Raw genomic sequence first — 24,788 nt, 5'->3', positions numbered from 1 at the left:
GTTAATGTTTCCCTCCTTTTATCTTTAAAATAAAAAAAATTTAAAAATTAAAAAAAAAATACTCTAACTGCTCAGTACAGATTTTAAAACAGTAAGATGTGACTGAGGAAAGAAATCTACTCCTGTAGTTGTGGGATTACTGTAGGCTGTCCTAGGATTGACATTCATCCAAATGTCTTAAGAGTCTAAAAAAGAAAAAACTATAATAGGTTAACGATAAAACTATTGGGCTGGGGGCAAGCTTAGTAGTAGAGTGCTTGCCTAGCATGAGTCCTGAGTTTGATCCCCAGCACCACAGAAGGGGGAGGGAGGGAAAAAAGGGCGTGGGAGAGAGGGGAAAGGAAAGAGGGAGGGTGAGGGAGAGAGAGAGAATATGCTAGCAAGCAAGAGGAGAGACTGTGCCAGTGTGAGTTACTAAATCCCTGAGCAGGTGAAGGCTGAGCTCGGTGTTGAGGGATGAAAAGGAGCTGACCTAGTAAACTGTACCCAGTGGAATATTAAAGGGTAAAATGAACCCTTAAAGCTTGAGCTCCTCCATTCTTCCTCAGGCTGAGTGTAAGCTCCCCACCCGCTCAGATAGACAGAAAACTAGCCCTCTGGAGGGAATATGCTGGCCGCAGGGGGTCTGCTTTCCTTTCTGTGAGGGAGTGAAGAAGCCTTGGCGGGCTCTGCCTGGGACTTGCCTTGCCTATTGTCTCATTGTTGTTCTCCACCCTCCTTCCTTACTATAAAAACCCTTGCGTAACTAACAGTGAGATAGACCTGAGGCAGCAAGAGACCTCTTCATCTCAGCCTGGCTTTGAGTGACCCTGGCTTTGAATGACCCTTTCCTTTTTCATGAGTTACTTTCATGTGTTTCATGGCCTCTGTGTTCCTCGGGGAGCAGCAGGTAGTGTAGATTTAAGCACCCTGTAACTAAGTAAGGCAGAGAGGATAATGCAGGTGCCCAGAGTCCATAATTCCCCATGTCAGCCATAGTTCAGGGAGCTGCTGCTGGTTTCCATGGGGTCTGGGCCTGATATAGGAGAAAATATAACTCCTAACCTGCTAGATAGCAGGTGTGCTGAGTTCATGTCCCCTGAAATCAAAGAATGAATTTCAAAAGACAAAGGAGGTTAAGAGTAGGAACCATTTATTGGGGAATAGGAATAGCTCCTGAGACCAGAGGGATCCTGAAAGTGGGTTACCACTGAGGCCCTTTGTTGGGGGTAATTTATACGGCAAAGTTGCAACGTAGGTACAGTATAGGTACAGTGTGGGTCAAAGTATAATCAACCTATAGGATTATGAGTATAGCTGCTTAGCTAATACTGCCAGTAAGGAAGTGGGTCGCGTAGCAAGGGTACGTGGAATGAACAGAGGCATTCTTGGGAAGGGATGGTTCTGTATGCTGTGGTCACCCATGGGGTGACTGATGTATGTCTGGATTTTACTGGACCAGATAGAATAATTATAGTATAGTTTCAACTTAGTGCTTATTATCCCTTAGGGGAAGCATTTAGACCTGGTCGTTGCATCTTTATCTTGAGGCCTGGTCTTCTTTAGATGCACCTCCAGCGACAATTCTGATGTCTTTATTTTTTCTGCTGACTTTCTTGAGAGCCCAGCCCCTCCCTGACCATATATGACTTTCTGTCTCCCTCCACTGCCAATAAAAGGCCTCCTTTCGGAAGGGATATGGTGAGTGGAGAGGCTGGAGAAGTGGGCACGGCCCTTGAGGTGACAAAGGACCGAATCTGCCCACATCAACACACTTGGGGACTGCTCTGGAGGCAGTGGGGAGCCCCAGAAAAACTTAGCAGAGAGCGAGCATTGTCTGTTTTATACTTTAGAAGCATCATTGCTGGAATCAAGGAACCCCTTGAATGCTGTAGAGGTGAGTGAGAGTGAAGAGATGAGATAAGGGATGAGGCCTGGGGCACCGAAGAGAAGGAGGACTCCAGCTTCGGGGTTGGCTGAGGAGCAGTAGAAAATACTCTAGAGGCAAAAGGAGTGTGTTTGGGGGCAGAGGGAAGCAGAGAGTGCCCTATTTCAGGCATGATGAGTTGGAGGACCTATTCAGAGGATGGACAGAGACGTTTGGAATGTAAGGGACTGATCTGAAAATATCCCTTGATTGAAGGCACAACATATTAAAGAACTCAGCAAGAGCTGTTGAGGTGGGGAGAGGAGGCTGCAGGCTGAGGATGTGGACCTGGGAAAACGAACGGGAATAGTAGCTGTGCTTCAGAGGGCCCTGGGTGAAGACAGAGGGCAGGGGGCCCAGGGTGAAGAGTAACTGATTTTTTAAAATATGCTTTATTTCCTGCCTCTCCCTCCCATTTCCTCCCTCCCTCACCTTCTGCCTTCCTTCCTTCTCAGTAGAAAGCATATGAAGGAAAATTTCTCACTGAGCCCAGTCTACCTTGTCTGGGGGGGTGGGTGGGGTAGGTGGGCTGGGTGAGGGTACTGGGGACCAAACCCTGGGGTACTCTACCACCAAGCGATATCCCCAGCACTGACCTTGCCTTTTTATTTTCTTTTTTTAATTTTGCGACAGAATCCTGCTAAATTGCCCAGGCTGGCCTTCAACTTGTGATCCTGTCACCTCAGCCCCTGGAGTAGCTGGGATTATAGGTATGGACTACCATACCTGGTTTTCCCACCTAATTTTCAAAATAAAAATGTCAACTGTACTTGCCAGGAAAACTCAAATGACACAGAAATTACAAAAATAAAAGTAAAAGCTTACCAGCCAGATTCCTGAGTTCTGAGGCCCAGAACACAGTTAGGCACCCTCTCAGCTCTGAGCCTGCTGTTTAGACTGCTCAGACCTCACACAAAACAATTTTGTGGCCACAGAAATCCTCTCCCACCCGTACATCTCACCATTTGCCACCTGCTCCTTTCCTACCGTAGAGTCTTTTAAAAAACCAGCCTGGGGGGAGCGCCAGTCTTCGGTCTTCGGGCCGGCTCCCTGCCCCTTAGGTTCCCAGAAGGAGCACCCCCCCACCCCCCGTGGTGCTCGGGAAGCCATGGGGTGGGGAGCGCCGGTCTTCAGCCGGCTCCCTGCCCCGTAGGTGTCTGGAAGGAGGGCCCCCGGCCCACGGGAAGCCATGTGGTGGCGAGCCCTGTTGCACGCCGGCCCTCAGGCCAGCCACTGCTGCTCAATTGAGAACTACCATGACACAGAGAAACAATGACACAATTGGCTCACCATGCACGGGCTGCAGATGCCCACCCACGGATGTGTGTGAACCATTCAAACATGGAGAAACCCCTGGGAATACATGCCATGCAACGGGTCAGTCTTGTTCCTGCCATTGAGAACCAGAAAGGTCCAGAGTCAGCGGAGGAGCAGCTGCTGAACAAGGACTCAGAGAACATGAGAATGCAGACTAAGCCCGAGGAGTGAGAGGTCCTGTGGACTGGGGTCATGAGAGCTGCTCGGAAACTGTAAACCAGGAGGACCTTGCACAATACCTGAGGAGACTCCCTGGAAGCCATTCTTCCCCTGACAGTACAGGCTGTGGTGGAGCTCCGGAGAGGTCTGCAGCAAGATTCCTGCTGCCTGTGCTGACAGTTGGGGAGAGGACACTAACTGGTTGTGGGATCCCAATGCGATGGGAGGCTGGAGAGAAAACGCTACAAAGAATGGCTTTTGCCCCAGATGGCTCACTTGAGATGTTAGTAAGAATTGCCTCCTCAGTATTCTATAGCCATGACGAAGAGGAGGCCAAGGAGAGAAAAGAAAGAGACCGAGAAAAAGCAGCTGCTTTTGCTGCACCACTAAGAGAAACAGATCCCAAGTCTGATTCCCGGGGCCCCAAGAAGAACTTGATGACTGCATTCATCTGCTACCACTGTTAAAAGCCAGGCCACCTCAAGAGGAACTGCCCTAAGAGGCCCCATGGGCCATGCCCTGAATGCAAAGGTGACCAGTGGAGATCAGTCTGCCCTCTGAAGCGGAGGCCCCAGAGCTCAGACCCATGCTACCAGTTAGTCCAACAGGAATGAGGGGCCCTGGGCGTACTCTGCCTTCTCCCTCTGGCCAGACTGTCCTCTCCATGGAGGAACCCTGGGTAATCATGACTATGGAGGAACAAGAAAACAGCCTGTTGCTAGACACAGGTGCAAGTCTCTTGGTCCTTCTTTTCAATCCTGGCCTTTTTTCCAGCCATCACACCTCAGTGACAGGAGTCACTGGTGAGGAGGTAATATGCTATTTCTGACAACCCTTAGGCTGTAACTACTTGTTAGATCCTTCTTGCATATCTCTGTCTTCCTGAGAAACCACTTTGAAGATACCACTATATATTACAGCAGCCACTGATATTTTCCTACTAATCTATCCATAACTCTGTAATGTTTGTATTGTTCCTATCCTATTTCGTAAATGGATGCATGTCTATTATTATGTGTTTCCTACAACAGCCATTGAGATAGTTAATGATTATTCAATAGGTCACTCATGTGTAGCTCTAGTTTCTTTAGAAGCCACTTTGAAGATATCAAAGTATAGTACAACAACTATTGATAATCTCCTACCTCTTTTATCTGTAACTCACTATTTGTCTATTTGTTTTCCTGAGGAGCTATCTTGTAGATAACAATATGTAAAACAATAACCATTGATAATTTCCTACCACTTTGTCTGTAATTTGGTAAGCCCCCCTATTATTATGTTATCCTTCTTTTAGTCTTTAAAATAAAAAAAAACCAGCGTGTCTTCCAAAGCTCTTTCCATTACAGACCCATATATTGTCATTCCCGACTGTCAGAGTATTTGTCAGCTCTCTTCTTACTTGTTCTCCATAGCAATCAGAGGTTAATTACTGGTCACCTTTTAAGCGTCTATCTTGGTTTCCATAGTGATTTCCTTCCTGCATCTCTGGAAATCTGCTGCATTGTGGAACCATCTGCAGCTCTTTCTGGTTGTCTTGGCACTTTTTCTTCTCCCTCTCAGGTGTTGTCTTCTGACAGCCTCAGCTACTGTTTGACCACATTCCGGGAAGGAGCTTGGATTTAAGTTGGGCTATGTTCCTTCCTGGCTGAGTGACTAATTTTCCACTTCTCTGACACCAAGTGGGTGTCTACAGTTAATTAAATTGAATTCTGAGGCTAAGCATGCTAAGTTTGCAAAGGCCCACAGACTACCCTTCACTTAGACACCAGCCATAAATGGGGTATTCTGACTACCTGCACGTCTGTCTGACCAGTTACAAATTGTAGGGTTCTCACAGCCCTTTTTCATTTTTAATAATTCCTTAGAATAACACAGAATTCAGTAAAGTGCTGTAGTTGTGATAATAGGGTTATTAGAAAGAATATAACTCAGGGAGAGTCAAATGGAAAAGGTGTATAGGGCAAGGTATGGCGGGTGGAAGTGGGAGCATGTGGTAAGGGGTGAGGTGAGAGTGGTCTGTTGGTGCACAGGGCTTCCAAGCTCCCTCCGGGCACAGCCCATCAAATTCACCAATTTGAAGCCAGGTGTTGTGGCACATGCCTGTAATCCTAGCACTCTGGAAGGCTGAGGCAGGAAGATCAAAAGTTTGAGCCCATTCTGGGAAAATTAGTGACTTAGGGAGATGCCGTCTCTAAATTTAAAAAGGGCTGGAGATGGGGATGTAGCTCAGTGCAGAGGCCCTGGGTTCATTTCCAAATACTTAAAAAAAACTTCACCAACTCGGAAGGTCCCTAAACATTGTCTGTCTGAATTTTTAAAATTGAAGTTCTATTATACAGCCAAGATTGAGTGAACCATTGGCCATTGGTGTTTGAACAGAGAACAGGGCTGAAATTTTCTGACACTCTAGTCACACAGTTGTTTTCTGAATCCTGAAGCTCACTAGGGGTCCTGGCTTGAGTTAGATCATTAGCATAAATAGATGTGGTTGAAAGGGGCTTGTAAGGAATAGCAAAAGACTTTCCCTCAGGAAATTCCCTTTGTGTCCTTCGAAGTCTGTTCTGAAAGTTTACCTTTCCTCACTAAGCCATTAAATATTAGGAGTCTTTATCACTTGGTTCATTTATTCAGTCATTTATATAAGCATCATATAGATCTTAAATATCTGTAGCTATCTCTGTATCTATGTATATCAGATTTTCTTTTCTTTTTTTTTTTTTTTTTAGACAGGGTCTTGCTATGTAGTTCAGGCTGGCCTTGAACTCATTATGCAGGCTGGCCTCAAACTTGCAGCAATGCTCCTGCCTCAGCCTCCGAAGTGCTGGAATTACATGTATGTACCACTGTGCCTGCTCAGATTTTCTTTTAAGCCCTGGGGATGTAGTAGTGAATAAAATATGAAAATTCTAAAATACCAATTATGGGTGTTATTATGCATTTCACAGAAAGTTCTACTTTATGGTTTTCATTATGCAATCCTGATCTGATTTGTTTGTTTGTTTGTTTGTTTGTTTGTATTTTTTGAGACAGGGCCTCACTACATAGCCCAGGCTGGCCTTGAACTCACAGTGATCTCCTGCCTCAGCCTCTGAGTGCTGGAATTACAGGCGTGCACTGACATACCTGGTCTGACCTGGTTTTTTTCAACATTGCTTGTGTAGAGTTCAGAGTTAAAAAGGTAATCCTTAGAAGGCAATCAGAACCAAGGAAGACAACAAAGCAGAACTAAATGTGGAAGAAGATGACATTTGAACAAGGATTTGAAAAAAAGAGAGAGAACGAGAGTCAGCCCTTTGGGGATCTGAGAAAGAAGTATGCGTGGTTTTTCAGGGAGCAGCAGAGAGGTCACTGTGGCTGGGCCAAAGTGAGTGAGGGAATGTTAGGAAGGCCAGATTTACGGAGCTTGGCAGACCACTGCGGAGACTGCGGCTCTCCCTCCGGGAGAGATGGGAAGCCCGGGGAGAGCTTTGAGAAGCGCGGGCAGGTCTGACTCCCGTGCGTTAACTGCGCAGCCCTGGTACTCCGGCCGATGGGTACAGAAGAGACCTAAGGGAGCCTGTCTTCCCTCTGCCTCAAATCCGTTTTCTTCCCTGTTACGGTTTGGATTGGGACCGGTCCCCAAGCCGGAGGCGGGGCTTGTGGAGGGTGATTGTTAGGAGGCGGGGCCTGGTCAGGGGCGGGTCACTGGGCGCAGGACCCGGAGGGGTCTTTCGCCCTTCCACGCCTCCGCTCTCTGCTTCCTGGCCACCGTGGTGTGAGCAGCTTTCCTCCTCCATGCCCCGCTGCCGTGTGGCTTCTGCCTTGGAGCCAGCCAGCCGTGGGCTGTAACTGAGCCAAAACACGCCCAGCGCCTTTAAATCGGTGTTCGGTATCGTGTCCCAGCAGCGAGAAAGTGACTGGACAGTTCCCCGTTTCCCGCTCCGGGAAGCAGTTGGTACCTACGGATACCAGAGCTGGATGATGTTCTGCCTTCTTCTCTGCCAGGTTTCACTCCAGTGTCAGTCACCGCGGAGCCCGCGAGAAGGCCACTGCGGTAACGTCGTTGAGAGAGGATAATGGCTTGGGTCGGGGTGGAAGCACTGATGGCAGTAATTTTAAATACATTTTGAGGGTAAAGGGAATGGCAATTGCTAATAAATTATAAGTGGGAGTGTCAGAAAAAGAGAGGAGTCAAGGATCACACCGGGCTGGGGATCTAGCTCAGCAGCCTAAGGCCCTGACAAGCAAGTGCAAGGTCAGGAGTTCAATTCCCAGTACAAAAAAAATTTTAAAAAAGGATCACACCAAAGACTTTGGCCTGAGAAATGAGAAGGATGGAGCCAAGGAAGGAAACCAAGGTGGGGAGATGTGAGAAGAACCTGTTTTAGTGAGAAAGATCAGTAGTTCAAGGTTCTTGCCTTAGGCTTGAGGCAGACACACAGACCCATGGACTAGAAAGGAGAACACACGCAGACTCACACACATTTGGGCACCTGACTTATAACAAATAGTAATTGAGAAGGGAAAACAGGGTTTTACTCTTTTCTAAACAAATGGTGGCAGATCTGTTGGGTATTTGATGGGGAAGAAAAATGAGCCTGATCCCATCTCATGCCCTGTGCAAAATCAATTTCAGGTGGTTTTTAGATACGTACATGAAGGGTAAAATAAACTTCCAAAAGATAGAAAGGAAGTTTATGACCATAGGTAGAAACAATGTTTAACAGTATGTAAGAATCATTAATCATAAGAGAGAAAGTGGGTAAAGTATACTTCATTATAATTAAGAACTTTTATTAGTCAAAAAGTACCAATTAGAGAGTGAAAAGGCAAGCCGAGTGTCTTTTTATCACATCTGATGAAAAGAACTCCTACACAGCAATAAGAAAAAGTTGAACACAACAACAGTAATAATAAAAAAACTCAAATAAGCACATTAGAAAAGAGGACCAAAAATAATGACCATAGCCATTAAAGCCCCCAATAATACCAAGTTTTGGTAAGGACGCAGAGCCCCTGGAATTCTTAGATTGTGCTGGTAAGAGTGATAATTGATAAAACCACTCTGGCAAACGCAGTATCTACTGAGGCTGAACCATGACTTATGACCCTATGATCTGATAACTCTGCTCCTAGGTACCTGCCCAAGAGAAAGAGTAAAAAGATAAGGAAAATAATGTTCATCATAACTTTCAAAAAATGCTGGGCAAGGGCTGGGGATTTAGCTCAGCGGCAAAGCGCCTGCCTGGCAAGCGCAAGGTCGTGAGTTTGGTTCCCGGTACCAGAGAAAAACCAAAAAAAAAAAAAAAAAAAAAAAAAAAAATGCTGGGCATGGTAGCACATGCCTGTAATCCCAGCACTTGAGAGGCTGAGGCAGGAGGATCACTGTGAGTTCAAGGCCAACCTGGGCTACAAAAGTGAGCTCAAGGTCAGCCTGAACTGCATAGTGAGGCCCTGTCTCAAAAAAAGACAAAAACAAAACAACAACTTTCAAGAAATATCATAGCACTGAAGTGGAAGCAAGCCAAATGTCCATCAGCAGTAGAATGGATAAACTACAGTAAGTTCATACACTTTTTTACTGCTGTAATAAAGAATGGATTATGTCTCACACAGCCTGGGTGAATCAAACTAATGTTGAGTGAAAAACTCCAAACACACAGGAGTACATTTTGATAAGGCGAGAGAGACTCCATTTTTCTGTTTTTAACCCCATATTAAGAGAGGTCACCTTTTTCATTTAAGCTGTAGTGAGTCGCCTTGGTTAGTTATCAACTCAGGGTAGTTGTAAAACGGGAACAAAACAAACAGGATGAATTGGGAAGTGGGCTAAACGTTAAACTGTAGTGGTCATTTGGAATTCGGTTGTCTGACCTTCTGGCAGAAGTAAACTTTGTGATAATTGTGTGGCATTCTAGTGAGATTCCCCAAAATGAGCTAATGGTTATTATAGAAACCTAAAATGTACTTAAACTGAAGGTGAAACCCAAATTGGCATGGCATCTTCTCTGGCTCCTGGTTAGAGACTGTCCATCAGCCGGCTCCAATAAAGCTTTGTTCGTTTATGCCTTTTCGGTTTTCTTGTGAATGCCTTTCCTGATGAACTCGCTTGCCATATCAATTTAAGTTCCATTTATATGGCCTTCAAAACTTGGCAAGATTAGCCAGGCATGGTGGCCCACGCCTGTAATCCCAGCACTTGGGAGGCTGAGGCTGGAGGATTACTATGAGTTTGAGACCAGCCTGGGCTACAAAGCGAGCTCAAGACCAGCCTGAACTGCATAGTGAGACCCTGCCTCAAAAAGACAAACAAATAAACGAACAAACAGAAAACTTCGCCAGATTCATTTACACTGGCTGGCTGTGGTGGCGCATGCCTATAATCCCAGCACTCAGGAGGCTGAGGCAGGAAGATTATTGTGAGTTTGAGGCCACCCTGGGCTACAAAATGAGCTCAAGGCCAGCCTGAACTGCATAATGAGACCCAGTCTCAAAAAGACAAAAAAAAAAAAAAAAAAAATTTACAATGATGGCATTCAAAATGTATTCACTTGAAGGCTGGTGTGTAGCTCAGTGGTAGAGCGCTTGCCTAGCATGCTCTAAAGTGCAGGGTTCTATCCCCAGTCCTGAAAAAAAAAAAAACAAAAAAAACAAAGACAAAACAAAATGTACTTACCTTTTGTGGGGTGGTGATAGTTCTTCATCAGGAGGGGCGTAAGGGAGCATGCACAACGCTAGTAATGTTCCAGGTCTTTTTGTGTCATTTTGAGATAAGGTCTCACTGTGTAGTCCAGGCTGGTGTTGAATTCATGATCTCCTTTTCTCAGCCTCCCAAGTGCTAGGATCGTAGTTGTCACCACACCCAGCTTGTTCCAGTTTTTGAAGTAGGAAGTGGTTGTATGAATACACCAACATATAAATCCATGGGAAGGGTTTGTATCATTCATTATTTTTAGTGCATTCTGAAATAACAGATTATGTTTTTTTATCTGTTTTTGTGCCATGCTTTATTATTTGTAGGAGTGTTATTCCTTATTCTTAAAAATCATAATAACTTTGAGGAGTTTTAACCTAAATCCTTTTCTGTTGCTTATTTTTAGGTGAGAGCAGTTTTCCCTCTTGTGGGATGTAAGAAAGCTTTTCTAACCGCAGAACGCCCCCTGCTGTTGTTCTGGTGTAGTATCATTAAGGAAATGCAAATTAACCAATCCATACTTATCATAGAAGCCATTAAAAAACCCTGATAGGAAAATTTTAAAAATTTAAATATGGAAGTTTGTTCTCTGAGATTCGAAACTGTTTTAATTTTGATTGGAACCTTCTCTTTGCCTTTTCTCTTTTTTGTGTCTTGCTCAGCTTTGATTCTACTCCCTGTTGCTTCTCCCTAGCATGGGACCCTACTGTGCCTGAGGGGACCTGACAGATGAATTCTGAGAGTTCAAGGGAGCCGGCTGCTCTGGAGCTGTCAATCCTTGCTGAGGGGTGCTTGCCCTTGGATAGTATTAGAGCAAAAAGTCTCTCCCTTCTTGCTGTGTCTTTTGTACCTCTTGCTATTCGAGGTTTGAGTCCATCTGAAACTGCCCCATTTCTTCCTTCTTCATCCTCCCATACGAATGTTGATTCCATGCAGGTTTCCGTTGTTTTCTTTTCTTTTCTTTTCTTTTCTTTCTTTCTTTCTTTCTTTCTTTCTTTCTTTCTTTCTTTCTTTCTTTTTTTCTTCCTTTTTCTTTCTTTCTTTCTTTCTTTCTTTCTTTCTTTCTTTCTTTCTTTCTTTCTTTCTTTCTTTTTCTTTCTATGGTACTAGGGATTGAATCCAGTTCCTTTGCTCTAACCTACTTACCTCAGCCCTTTTCAATGTTTAAATTTTGAGACAGCTGGGTGTGGTAGTGCATGCCTGTAATCTCTGCACTCAGGAGGCTGAGGCAGGAGGATCATTGCGAGTTCGAGGCCAGCCTGGGCTACAAAGTGAGCTCAAGGCCAGCCAAAACTGCAGAGCAAGACCCTGTCTCAAAAAGACCAAAAAAAAAAAAAGACAGGGTCTCACTAAGTCATTAAATTGCCTAGGCTGGGCTTGAACTTGTGATTCTTTTGCTTCAGCTTCCCAGAGTGCTGAGATTAGAGATGCGTGCCACCATTCCCAGCTTCAGTTAGGCTGGTGACTATTGGTTGTCTCCACTTGCTTTAGGTTTGGAGTTCATGGGAATACTTTATCATTTAGTTTATTGTAACTGTCTGAAGAGTTTTGGTTTTGCTATCTAGCTGTATCCAGTCCATATGGGCTGCTATAACAGAATACTTTACACTGCGTGACATAAACAGCAGAAGTTTATTTGCCGCAGTTCTGGAGGCTGGGGAATTTACACTGGGGAGTTTACACTCCCAGCCTCCACTGTCAAAGTGCTAGCAGAGTCAGAATCTGATGAGGGCCGTTCCTCATAGATGGAGCCTTCTCTTCTGTGTGTTCTCACAAGGTAGAATGGGATCCCCGAGTCTCCTCTACAAAGGTATATGCCGGGGATATGGCTCAGCGGCGCAAGCGCCTGCCTGGCAAGTGCAAGGTCCTGAGTTTGATTCCTGGTACCAAAAAAAAAAAGAGTTCCTGTCTACAAAGGTATAATTCTATTGCTGAGGGTAGAGCCTCAGGAACCGATCACTTCCCCAAGCCCATCTTAGGTAACATCACCTTGGGGATTAGGTTTCAGTGTGTGAACTTTGTGTTTGTGGGTACACAAACATGCAGACCATTGCAAGTTGCTTGTCTGTTTTCACATGAGGATATGGAAAGATTAAGTACCTATGTGGTTGCCATCTTCCCAGAATCTCCCATGCTACCGATGTGTGTACTTCACTGTATGTACATAATGGTGTTTTTTCTTAATTTATAGTTTCTATTTTTTTTTTTTTTTTTTGTCTTTTTAAGACAGGGTCTCACTATGCAGTTCAGGCTGGCCTTCAGCTCACTTTGTAGCCCGGGCTGGTCTTGAGCTCACATCAATCCTCCTGCCTCAGCCTCCTGAGTGCTGGAATTACAGGCGTGCACCACCATACCCGGCTATAGTTTCTATTTTTAAAGACATTTTAGTTTCACAGAAGACAGTGAGCAAGTACAGAGAATTAAATTCTTTTTTCCTCAAATTTTCCTTTAATTAACATCTTGCATTTGTGTGGTACATTTGTTATAACTGAAGAGTCAATAGTGATATATAACTAAAGTCTATAACTTATAAATTGCACTGTGTGGTTCTATTTTTTTTTTTTTTTTTTTTTTTTTGAGACAGGGTCTCTCTCTGTAGTTCAGGCTGGCCTTAAACTTACTATGTAGCTAGAGGCTGGCCTGGCAGTCACAGCAATCCTCCTGCCTCTGCCTCCCAAGTGCTGGGATTACAGGCGTGCGTGCACCACCATGCCCAACTGTATAGTTCTTCAAAATGTACATATATTTCTAAAAGACTTAGACAGAACAACTCTCCTGTAGAAGGAGCTTACTTATTTCTGATGCTGATGCCTCAAGACATAGATTTATACAAGGATTCTTGGGGAGGGAGTCTACTTAATCAGTGAATAATATCTTCTGTCCATCCTTACCACAAAGACAACAAAGAATATCTCAGGGCTCCACCGTGTCTCTCACTATAAGCAGAAGGCCCCAAAGTTCAGTGAAGAATTTAAAGATTTGTGGAGAAGACCCAGGAGGGAAGGCAAAACAACACTTTCTGGTAATCTGTCCTAAGTCAGAGGAAAAGGTACTCTGACATACATACCTCAGATAACCCTACATAAAAATCTTGATAGGTATTGAGAAGCAACGCTAAATCCACCCCTGAGTGGGGATTAAGGTCAGGGAAAGAAGCTTCCAAGCCTTAGACGTCCATCATGTGAAGCCTGTTGGTAAACACTCTGCAGAGCTTGTAGGGCTACAAGAAAAAGCGCTGTGAGTTGTCAGTGTGGTGCTATCATGAGCACAGACCTAGAAATGGGGTGTCGGGCAGGGCTTCTCACAGGGGAGCTGGGTGGGCAAGGGGCAGGGCAGAGCTGGCAGCTGCAGGAAGCTTCTTTGTTTTTTGAGACAGGGTCTCACTTTGCAGTTCAGGCTGGCCTTGAACCCATGGCAATTCTCCTGCTTCAGCCTCCCAAGTACTGGGATTACAGGTATGTACTACCACACCCACAGGAAGCATTTAATAATAACATTATTATTACTATTTTTGTTTTGTTTAAGAAATTGTAAGTCTGGGACTCTGCACTGATATATTACATGAGGAGAAGTGGGCTGTAAACATGATCGTTGGTCTCCTAGCAACTCTGACAGTTTACTGGCTTGTGTAGAAACACATCAGGCGCAATACCAGGTTCTTGCAACCTTTTATCACACCCTCTTGGGTCACTGTGTAGAACAGTTTGCAGCTATACATTCCATAAAGTTTGTGGTTTTAATCTTTAGACTGTAGTAACTCTACCTTCCATTTTTCTATTTTTAAAGCTTTTTTTTTTCATTTTGTTTGTAATTGGTTATGGTATCACCAACTACATACAAAGGAAACATCACACAATCAGACAGTTGTGATGAGTATGTTCTTACCAAAATCTCTCATCACCCTGCAATAGCCAAGCAAGTGTTTTAGCTTCCTACTGCTGCTGTGAAGCAGTGCAAACTTGCTACTTTCCAGTTCTGGAGGTCAGAAGCTCCGAAGGGTTCTGATGGGGCTGAAATCTAGCTGTCAACAGGGCTATCTTCTGCAGACTTTGGGGAAGAATAGGTTCCCTGCCCTTTTTAGCCTAAAGAGGGCGCGCGCGTTCCTCGGCTTGGTCTCCCCGCAGGCAATTAGAAAACTGCTGCTGTTGCCTTCCTTTCTCCCCAGACTCTTCCGCCCCATTCTACATTTAAGGACCCGAGTGATTACACTGGACTCACCCGGATAAATCGGGGGTAATCTTCCCATTTACAGATCTTCACATAAATATATATTCAGAGTCCCTCTTTCCGTGTGAGATAACTTTTAGTTTCCTGAAACTAAGTCACGGACATCTTTCAGGGCCTATCATCCCGCCTGTGTACTTGGATAATTATCTCATTTCTCTGTTTATTTCTGTCCTGAATTTTGCTGAACTTGTGGTCAGATGAATTTTTTTGGCTGTTAATAAACATCCTTTGGGTAATTAGGAAGATTTTATACATCTTTAATTATATCCTAGTATATCTGTAGGTTAATTTTCTGTGAGTAAAGAGATTGTTTTACTCAATATCTAATAGTTTACACCTTTAACTGATGAGTACTGTTAATTAAGAGCTTGGAAAAACTTCAAAGCTTAGTCTGCTGGGTCTTACAGAGTGAGACTGATCTATTATTTATCCTTTTGTTTTCCAAGTTGCGTATAAAAGAGTCAACAGATATATAAATTAAGTACTTGAGAATGTTTCCTCTTTCTTTTATTTTTGGTTTCCTCTTTTTTGCAGTGAGGGGCAAGATGCTTCCCACCGCTGTTCATTCTATGAAACGACCTGTTGCACCTTGAAGACAATGAAATATGTTTATGATTGAAACGAGCTCAGAAATTGCCACCAGGAATACTCATCTAGATCTCCTTGTAATCTGGGCTGCAATGTGAGTTCCACCTAATCTCAGAGAGTGTCGGAGGGATGGATTTTGAACTGCTGCTTTTTGATAGTTGGCAGGTAGTACTGTAGAACAGACATCTCAAAACTAGTAAAGGGCTGGGGATGTAGCTCAGTGGTAGAGCTCTTGCCTTGCATGCACAAGGCCCTGGGTTTGATCCCTAGCACCACAAAACAAACAAAACTGGATGAAGACCAGTATCTGTGTTCTCCTCTGAGTGGGGATTAGGGTCAGGGAGAGAAGATTCTAAAAGTTAGGCATTTGTCATGTGAAATCTGTTGATAAACACTCTGCATAGCTTTTATTTTTTATTTTTTATTTTTTTGGTCTTATTGAGACAGGGTCTCACTATGCAGTTCAGGCTGGCCTTGAGCTCACTTTGCAGCTGATCTTGAACTTGTAAGGATCCTCCTTCCTCAGTCTCCTAAGTGCTGGGATTATAGGCATGCACCACCATGCCTGGCTTGTTTTGTTTTGCTACTGGGAATCAAACTCAGGACCTTGCGCTTGCCAGGCAGGCACTGTGCCGCTGACCTATCTCCCCAACTCTGCATAGCTTGTAGGGCTATAAGGAAAAAGTGCTGTGAGTTGCTACCATGAGCAAGGACCTGGAAAATGGGGTGTGGAACAGGGCTTCTCACAGGGCAGCTGTGTGGGCAAGGGGCAGGGCAGAGTTGGCAGCTGTAGGAAGCACAGGCTACCCTGAAGGCTTTTATATTCCAGAGCAGAAACCACAGAAATCACAGGTGTCTTCTGCATGGAGAAGACCAAGTGGGGGAGGGGAAGAATAAAGAATGTAAGATTATAGCTGGCAAGGTGGCACATGACTATGATCCTAGCTACTTGAGCCACTATGCTCTCTTTTCTTTTTCTTTTTTCTTTTTTTTGGTACCGGGAATTGAACTCATGACCTTGTGCTTGCCAGGCCGGCGCTGTGCCGCTGAGCTGTATCCCTGGCGCTGATCCAAGCTACATGAAATCCTGAGCAGAAGGACCAAAAGTTCAAGGCCAGCCTGGGCAACTTAGCAAGACCCTGTCTCAAAGAAAAAGACTTAAGATTTTTGCAAGACTATTATTTATATTACCTTGGTTTTTGTGTCACAGGAGATGCAGAGCTCCTTTTCTTTCTTTTTTTTTTTTTTTTACTTTTTTTTTTAAGACAGCGTTCCACTAGGCAGTTCAGGCTGGCCTTAAGCTCAGTTTGTAGCCCAGGCTGGACTCGAGCTCACAACAATCCTCCTACCACCACCACCACCACGCCCAGCTAAATATGATACTTTTCTTTGGTGGGGGTACCAGGAATCGAACTCAGGACCTTGCCCTTGCCAGACAGGTGATTGTGCCACTGAGCTATATCCCTGGCGAGATGCAAAGCTCCTAACAATCTTTCTTACTCTTTGGAGTAAAGTAATCATAGGCACAGGTATTGGGGAGCTATCAGGCTCTAGACACTGATGAGGCACTTTATTTATTGGTTTGATTATTTATTTATTGGTCTTATTTATTTATTGAGACAGGGTTTCATTACATAGTTCAGGCTGACCTTGATCTCATTATGTAGTCCAGGCTGGTTTTGAACTTGCAGCAGTCCTCCTGCCTCAGCCTCCCAAGTGCTGGGATTACAACCATGTGCCACACACCTGGCAGATGAGGCATTTTATATCCCAGATATGATATTTAGCCCTCACAGATCTATTTGGGTACATTGACTTTTACTTATTTCTATTTATTTTTGTTTTGTTTTGTTTTTTTGTTTTTTGAGTCAGGGTCTCACTGTATAGTTCAGGCTGGCCTTGAACACCCTATGTAACCCAGGCTGGCTTCAAACTCACCACAATCCTCCTGCCTCAGCCTCCTGAGTGCTGAGAATAGAGAGGCATGCACTACCACACCAGGCCTTCAGGTACGTCCACTTTTAAAGACAAGGAGGCAGGTCCAAGAGATTAATGAACTTTCCTAGAACTGCACAGTTCATACGTTATGGATCAGGAATTAAAATCCAGGTCTCTCTGTTAAGGTTTATGCATTTTAACTAAATCACAGGCAGCAAACCTACCGGTGTTTTACAAATGATGGTGAACTCTCAGTTCCTATGTATAAGGAAGGCCAAACCATAATCTCAGTGTCATTCGCCACAGTCCAACTGTTGAAACTGCCATGCCTCATTGTTAGGCACGAGTTTTGTTGGAAAGATCGGGAATGGTCCTTTGAGCCACATTAAAATAAAAGAGAAAGAGGAGCCGGGGGTGTTCTTTAGTGGTAGAGAGCCTGCCTGTGGAGTGCCGGGCCCTGGGTTCCAGCCCAGTACTGGGGGGAAAGACATTGCCTGGAGGACCTGCAGGGGGCATTAGAGGGCCATTGAGTTTATGGCTCATTTATTGGTAGTGCAATTCTCCAAGAGGCCAAAAGACACTGTGACTAGGGATGCCCTTCTGTTTGGAGTGGGGGGCAGGGATAAAACCACTGAAGCTTCCAGGTGAAAAGTGAGGTATTACCTTCTTCCTTGCTATTATCTGACATTTTTTTCCTTTATTGGAAAAATACCTATTTTTTGGTATTATCTTTCAACATTTTTCCTAATACTGTTCCCCATAATTATGTTTTTTTTTAAAAAAAACCTTAATTTAGTTTCCTGATTCCTTACAACTCTTCCTGTTCTTTTCCTCCCCTTTCTTAAGATCACCCTTTCCCCTGGATTGGGGCTTGAACTCAGCGCCTTTGCAGTAAGCTACATTCCCACCCCTTGTTTCGTATTTTTTATTTTGAGACAAGGTCTTGTTACTAAATTGTGGGCTGAGGATATGGTTCAGCTCACTTTGTAGCCCAGGCTGGCCTCAAACTCACAGCGATCCTCCTGCCTCAGCCTCCTGAGTGCTGCAATTACAGGTGTGCACCACCACGCCTGGCTGCACGGTCTTTTAAATGTGGGCCCAGCTTGTCCTTCTAGCCCTCTGGCCCAACACCCTTCTCACACCAAATGTTTGGTGGTGTTCCCTTTGCTGTTGTGAAACATTCACACATACTGTTATATCTCCATCAGTAACTGCTAAGACCAAAGCAACTGCTGCAGAAGGGAGAAATCAAAGGAAAATAACAGCATTGCTACCTCAGGAGACAGAACGACGGAGTAAGAATCTTGCATGTCCACACAGACTGCGGCGATTGCAGTGTTACAACAGTGGCTGATACCGCTGAGCTGTGCTGGTGTCATTCACTTCACAGCGTGTGAACAGCTCTTGGGAACACTCCTACAACACGAAGCCTTACCTGGACTTGATTTATGTGAGAGCTGCATTCCTAGGAAATTCAGTAACAGTCAAGCTGTGTAAAATTGTTTTGTGCTTATATGTAAAACGGCAGTCCATGCCAGGGTCAGGAAGCGTAAACAGAGCTTTCACCCCCACCAAGACCGGCCAGGTATAAAAAGGACCCGGGCCGCTTCATTATCACATGGACCCTGACTGCAGAACCTCTAGTATCTGGGCCTGACCTTATCCATGAAATGCTGGCAGTGCCTGCCAATCATTGTGACAACTAAAAAGAAAGAGACCAAAAACTCAGACACACACACACACACACACACACACACACACACACACACACTCTCCCACTCTTTCTGGAAGTGATCTCATCCCTGCTGAGACTCACTGGTTGATGAGGTCAGCATGTTTTACTTACCTGGGATTTTCACTGGGAGAGGTGATAATGAACTTGGCGTTTGTTGAATACTACATGTCTTACACCATTCTAAACACTGAATCTCCTGAGATCGATTCCCAGTATGAAAAAAGAATGAAATGAACATCAAATCTGTTTAAACTCATTTAACCCTTTCAACAACTTTCCAGTAGAGGATCTATTGTTATCTTAAATTTTCAGATGAGAATCAAAACTTATCAAGATTAAAATTAATTCATCCAAGAAAACATAGCTAGTAAGTAAAGGAATTGTAACTTAAACGTAAACAGTTTGGTGCCAGAGCCTGTGTGGGTAACCCCCGCACTCCATCCCTTGTGGTACAAGCTGGTCAGTCCTGAATCAGTTCCCCTAGATACATGGGGATTCTGTTACAGTTTAGCAGAGCATCCCCAGCTAATCTGACTAAGCCACGGCCGAGGAAACTGATCAAATTCATTTGTTCGCTGGTCTATGTCTCTGTCTGTCTCTCACACACACACCACCCATACCCCACTCACGTTATTTCTTTCCCTGGGACTCAGTGAAAGAAACGATGCCTCAGGTGTGGTGGTGAGGCCAGCCTGGGCTACACAGTGAGCTCAAGACCAGCCGGAACTACATAGTAAGACCCTTTCTAAAAAAAAAAAGCCAAACAAAAGAAGGAGAACGGGAAATGATGATATCACAGCTGCTGCAGATCTGTGAATGATTATATTAAAGACTGGTGGAAATGAGTCAGGCACTGCCTATTCACTGGAAAGATTGTGTGTAAGTATTGTATTCTTACCACTAATGTAGTAACTGGGTTACAGTTGCTTGGTAACAATACATCACTGAAAGTAACTTTGAAGAATTGAAATTGACTGTGGCAAATGCTGTGGGGATTTGTGCACCCCTCCTACAGTCTCTAGTTCTCACTGCTGTAACAGGGAAACAATCCTGTAGTCCTCCAGAATTTAACTTTCCCTCATTCCTTCCCAGTGCTTGGCATCCATCCATAACACTCTTTCTACCAAATTTTGCCATTCAGAAGTTTGAATCCATGGAACTGCTTCAAAGTGACTTTTTAAATTGCTATTTCTAGATATTTATCGGCAAAACTCTTAACCCTACTGTCCTCAACTAAAAGAAAAGAATGAAGTGAATTTCATATCTGACCACATTGAATTTGAATCATTAGTACCTCCAGTGTGAAAAATGGGTATCTTGCTATAACAACATACCTGAGACTAGGTAATTCACAAGGGGTAGAAGCCTGGCGCTCTGTTCTGGGGCCCGGGGAGTCTGAGAGCACCGTGTGGGCGTCTGGCAAGAGCCTTCTTGTTGCATCCTGACACTGCAGAGGGCGTCACCTGTGAAGACAGAGCAGGCACATGTTTGCTCCGGTCTCTGGCCCTCTTCTTACAAAGCCGCCAGTCCCATCCTGGTGGGCCCATGCCGATGACCAGTTCCAGCAGCTTTGGGCATACCCATCAGAAATCTTTGACCCAGTGGACAGAAAAGCATTTGCATCTCTGCCGCATCAGGGGATTCATCTGGAAATCCAAAAGGAAGTTTTTTAATCAGGAAAATGACTCTAGCCAAATAACATTTCTGCAGCTTGCCTTTTAAAAGTCTAGTTTTGCCTGGTGTGGTGGCGCACGCCTGTAATCTCAGCACTCAGGGGGCTGAGGCAGGAGGAGCATTGCGAGTTCAAGACCAGCCTAGGCTACAAAGTGATCTCAAGGCCAGCCTGAACTGCATAGCAAGACCCTGTCCCAAAAAGACAAAACAACAACAAAAACAAATAAAAGTTTCAAAACACTCCCGGGTGCTTTGCTGATCATTTTAGGGGAAGGGATGAATGGGAATGTATGAAATTCTCAAAATAATCTTACAACATGATCAATGTAAATGCTTCTGCCATTGAGTGGAAAATGAAAGAAGTGAGGGTAACCAAACAGCAATTTGGCGACTTCAGCCCCTCAATCTACAAAGACCACTGCCAAGTAAATATGTGGTTCGGAAAAAAAGCGGGGTGTGGTGGTGCATGCCTGTAATCTCAGCACTCAGGAGGCTGAGGCAAGAGGATCACTATAAATTAGAGGCCAGCCTGGGCTACGTAGTGAGTTCATGGCCAGCCTGAACTGCATAGCAAAACCCTTTCTCAAAAAGCCAAAATAAAATAAATCAATAAAATACATAAATAAAAATAAATAAATAAAATAAAAAGTATTTTTGTTGCAAATAAAACTACACTGACAAGTGCCCATGCTCCACTCCCCACCACAGACTGTAACCCCACCCCACCCCTCCTTTTTAGGAATTCCCAAGAGACTAAAGCAGTTAATGGCAGCCTACACCCATCTCTCTAAAGGGAGGTGGGGATTAAAGCAACAGGGGTTGGGTCTCCTTCCAGCGTTTTTCATTCCTGCCGTAGTAGATTCAGCAAACAATGGAGTTTTATGATTTTTCTAAAATCAGTTTGACTCTTTCCCTTGAACTTGATCCAGGCACTTTGCTGTGATCAGAATTGCTTTTAAAAAGCAATTGTGGGGGCTAGATCAGCAGCAAAGTGCCTGCCTGGTAAGCACAAGGTCATGAGTTCTATTCCTGGTACCGGAAGAAAAACCCAAAAAAAAAAAAAAAGCAATTGTGCTTGACTTAGCCCTGTTAGGGGTCCAACATTCTGGTGTGGTTCCCTTAGCTGTAAATACTTTACAAAAACAAAACATGAACAAAATGTTTTGAGATGAATAATAACAGAGATGAATTAGCCAAGCCTGACATTTTATATAGCGGCCCTAGTTAGCAAGCAAGTTGACATTCTCCGCATGCCATATTTCAGATGTGCAGATCTCAATTCGCAATTCTGTCAAGTCAGCTGAATAGCGAGAGCTCAGTCTAAGATTGAGGTGTGCGGCAGGATGGCCAGGATTTATTACAAGCACTTGGCACAAATTTGTTTCTCTGATTCTCACAATAATCTTAAGAGTAAAAGCTATTATTACACCGCTTTTGCAGGTAAGGAGATTGAGGGACGGTACCACGCCCAGTCCCACAACTAGTAAATGGCAGAGGTGGACAGAGAACCCAGGAAACCCCGCTGCAGGGCCTGTGCTCTGATGATAGGATGAATTTCTGATGAGTGCATCTTGCTGATCTCCCTGAGCAGGCCGAACATGGTGACTAGGCCAATTGCACTTGCTTACTGTAGCATGATTTCGCATGTGACATAGCATAATCTTGGTGCTGACAGCATACTGGTGTAAACCCAGAGGAATTTCATGTTACCTTTAATAACAGATTAGACCAAAAAAAAAAAAAAAAAAACAAAACAGATTAGACCTAAGAGAACTGCTAGATATCAACAGATTAATGGCTAAAACAAATGTGAAGCCCGGCATGGTGGCACACTCCTGTAATCCTAACAATCAGGAAGCTGAGACAAGCGGATCACTGTGAGTTCAAGGTCAGCCTAGGCTACAAAGTGAGTTCAAGGCCAGCCTGAACTGCATAGTGAAACCCTGTCTCAAAAAGAAAAAAAAAATTAAACAAATGTACATATACACAATAGAACACTCTTCAGGCATAAAAAACGAAATCCTGTCATTCGTGACAACATAGTTGAACTTGGAGGACATTTTGTGAAGTACCATAAGCCAAGCACAGAAAGACAAATACCATATGATCTCACCCACGTGTGGGATCTAAAAAAGTTGGTTTCATAGGACAGAGAAGAATGCTGGTTACTAGAGGCTTGGGTGTTTAAGGCCAGGGGCAGACAGGAAAATGGTGGTCAAAAATATGTAATTATAGTCAGATAGATAAAACCCCGCGAGCGCAGAGAGGTTTGGTCATTCGTTGAGAGGGTGTTGTTTCTGTTGTGGGCAACTGCGCCGGCACGGCGGTCAGAAAAGCCACCTAGGACTTCAGCGTTGGGTAAAAGAAAACGGCCCGAACCAAGCAGACTGCTCGTAAGGCCACTGGTGGGAAAGCCCCGCGAAAACAGCGGGCCACTAAAGCTGCCCGGAAAAGCGCTCCCTCTACCGGCGGGGTGAAGAAACCTCATCGCTGCGGGCCTGGTACCGTGGCGCTTCGAGAGATCCATCGTTACCAGAAATCGACCGAGCTTCCCATTCAGAAGCTGTCTTTCCAGAGGCTGGTGAGAGAGATTGCCCAGGACTTCAAAACCCCCATGAGGTTTCAGAGTGCTGCCACTGGTGCTCTTCAGGAGGCGAGTGAAGCGTACCTGGTGGGCATATTTGAAGATAACTAATCTGTGTGCCAGCCACGCTGAGAGAGTCACCATCATGTCCAAAGACATCCAGTTGGCCCGCCGGATACGGGGAGAGAGAGCTTAAGTGAAGGCAGTTTTTATGGCGTTTTGTAGTAAATTCTGTAAAATACTTTGGTTTAATTTGTGACTTTTTTGTAAGAAATTGTTTATAATATGTTGCATTTGTACTTAAGTCATTCCATCTTTCACTCAGCATGAATGCGAAAAGTGACTGTTCACAGACCTCAGTGATGGGCTGGGGATGGCTGGGGATTTAGCTCAGCGGCACAGAGCCTGCCTGGCAAGCGCGAGGTCGTGAGATCCATTCCTGGTAGCGGGGTGGGGAGTGTTAAAACACAGACCTCAGTGATGTGAGCACTGTTGCTCAGGAGTGACAAGTTGCTAATATGCAGAAGGGATGGGTGATATTTCTTGCTTCTCATGGTGCATGTTCCTGTATGTTAATGACTTGTTGGGTAGCTATTAAGGTACTATAATTGATAAATGTGTACAGAGTCCTTTTGCAATAAAACTGGTTATGACTTGAAGAAAAAAAAAGAAGAAAGAAAAAACCCCCTCAAGAGTAAGAAAATACATAGAAATAGAAGGTAGTAAGGGACTGCCTGGGGTTGGGGACAAGGAGTAGATGGGGATAGTTAGAAACTGAGAATAACCATAATATTTATGGAATTTCTTTCTTGGGTGATACAAATGCTCTGTAATTGATTTGGTGATGGCTATACATACTTTGAACATACTAAAAAACTTTGCAATGTATACTTTAGGTGAATTGTATGAGATGTGAATTATATGTCAATAAGCTGTTTTTCGAAAATTAACAAAACAGTCCTTCCTCCTAAAAAAAAACTTGATCATCAGCAACTACAGAACACTTAAACTACTTCAGTGCCTAAGAAAGTGGTTAAACAGAATACGCAGTCTACTTTTGCATTTAGTTTACCTGAACCTCCCTGTTCTGCCGCTCAGTACATAAGTGTAGAAATTGCTTCCCTTTCCATCTGTCAAATAACAGAGTTAATATCCTCTTGAGTTCAAGCGAGGTAAGCAGCCGGCGGGGCGTCCTGGCAAACGAGCACACTTTTTCGGGGGCCAAGGCTGTCCTTGGTGCCTCTGTGTCCCGTGTCCGGCCGGTAGGTCTGTGCACGTGCTCTCAGCAGGCGGCGGAGCTCCTGCTGCCCTGTCCCCTGGAGATTCCTCCTGAGGAGGGCTGGGATAACGGAGAGGCCTTGTCAAAGTGGCGGGTCAGTGGCTGTGAAAGAGCAGAGGCTGCCAGGTGTAAAGAGGTTGTAGGTTGATGGCTGCAGGCAGAGGAATTTCTCCACACCTCCGAAAGCGGCAGAGCCACCTCCCTCCCACCTCCCTCGCCCCTGCTCCACCCTGCACTTCCGGTTTTGCTTAGTTAGGAGTAATCTGACCAATTATAAATCTATCCTGTTTTCATCTCTAAAGACTTGATGTAATTGAGCAACGGTCAGCAAAAACAGCAACAAAACCCAACTATTTGCGAGGATCTCTCTGTCCTGTAACCCGAGGCTGCCCGACAGAGCAGTGAGGAGGCAGGTCCGGGAATTTGGTCCCGGCTCTGTTCCTGCCAGATGTGTAACTGGAGGCTCTGGGCGTGTCTGTTTCTTCATCTGTAAAACAGGAATGAGTAATTGATGTTGTGAAGGCTAAGGGTGCCACGTAGTAGAAGCTCAGTAATTCTCCTCCTGTCTCCCATCATCCTTGTTATGACCCTGACTAAAGTTAGCACAGAGACATGCAAGGGCTGATGAAAAAAATATAGTGTGTGCTTAAGTTTCAAAAAATATTGCGGTAGCTGGGCGTGGTGGCGCATGCCTATAATCCCAGC

At 44.6% G+C, this 24,788-nt stretch overlaps 1 protein-coding gene across 1 annotated transcript; it reads left to right on the top strand.

The window, feature by feature from the left end:
* The first annotated feature begins 6,626 nt into the window (after nt 1-6,626).
* Nucleotides 6,627-23,159, top strand: LOC102024406 (histone H3-like centromeric protein CSE4). The gene is given in 4 exon segments (XM_005414584.1): nt 6,627-6,869; nt 18,202-18,396; nt 22,586-22,909; nt 22,911-23,159. Coding segments are annotated over 4 exon segments (852 nt in total). The 3' UTR covers nt 23,001-23,159.
* Nucleotides 23,160-24,788: the final 1,629 nt, after the last annotated feature.

Source organism: Chinchilla lanigera, unplaced genomic scaffold, assembly GCF_000276665.1.
Source record: "Chinchilla lanigera isolate Chin_1 unplaced genomic scaffold, ChiLan1.0 scaffold00188, whole genome shotgun sequence".
Taxonomy (NCBI): domain Eukaryota; kingdom Metazoa; phylum Chordata; class Mammalia; order Rodentia; family Chinchillidae; genus Chinchilla; species Chinchilla lanigera.
This window is presented reverse-complemented; position numbering and strand designations above follow the sequence as displayed.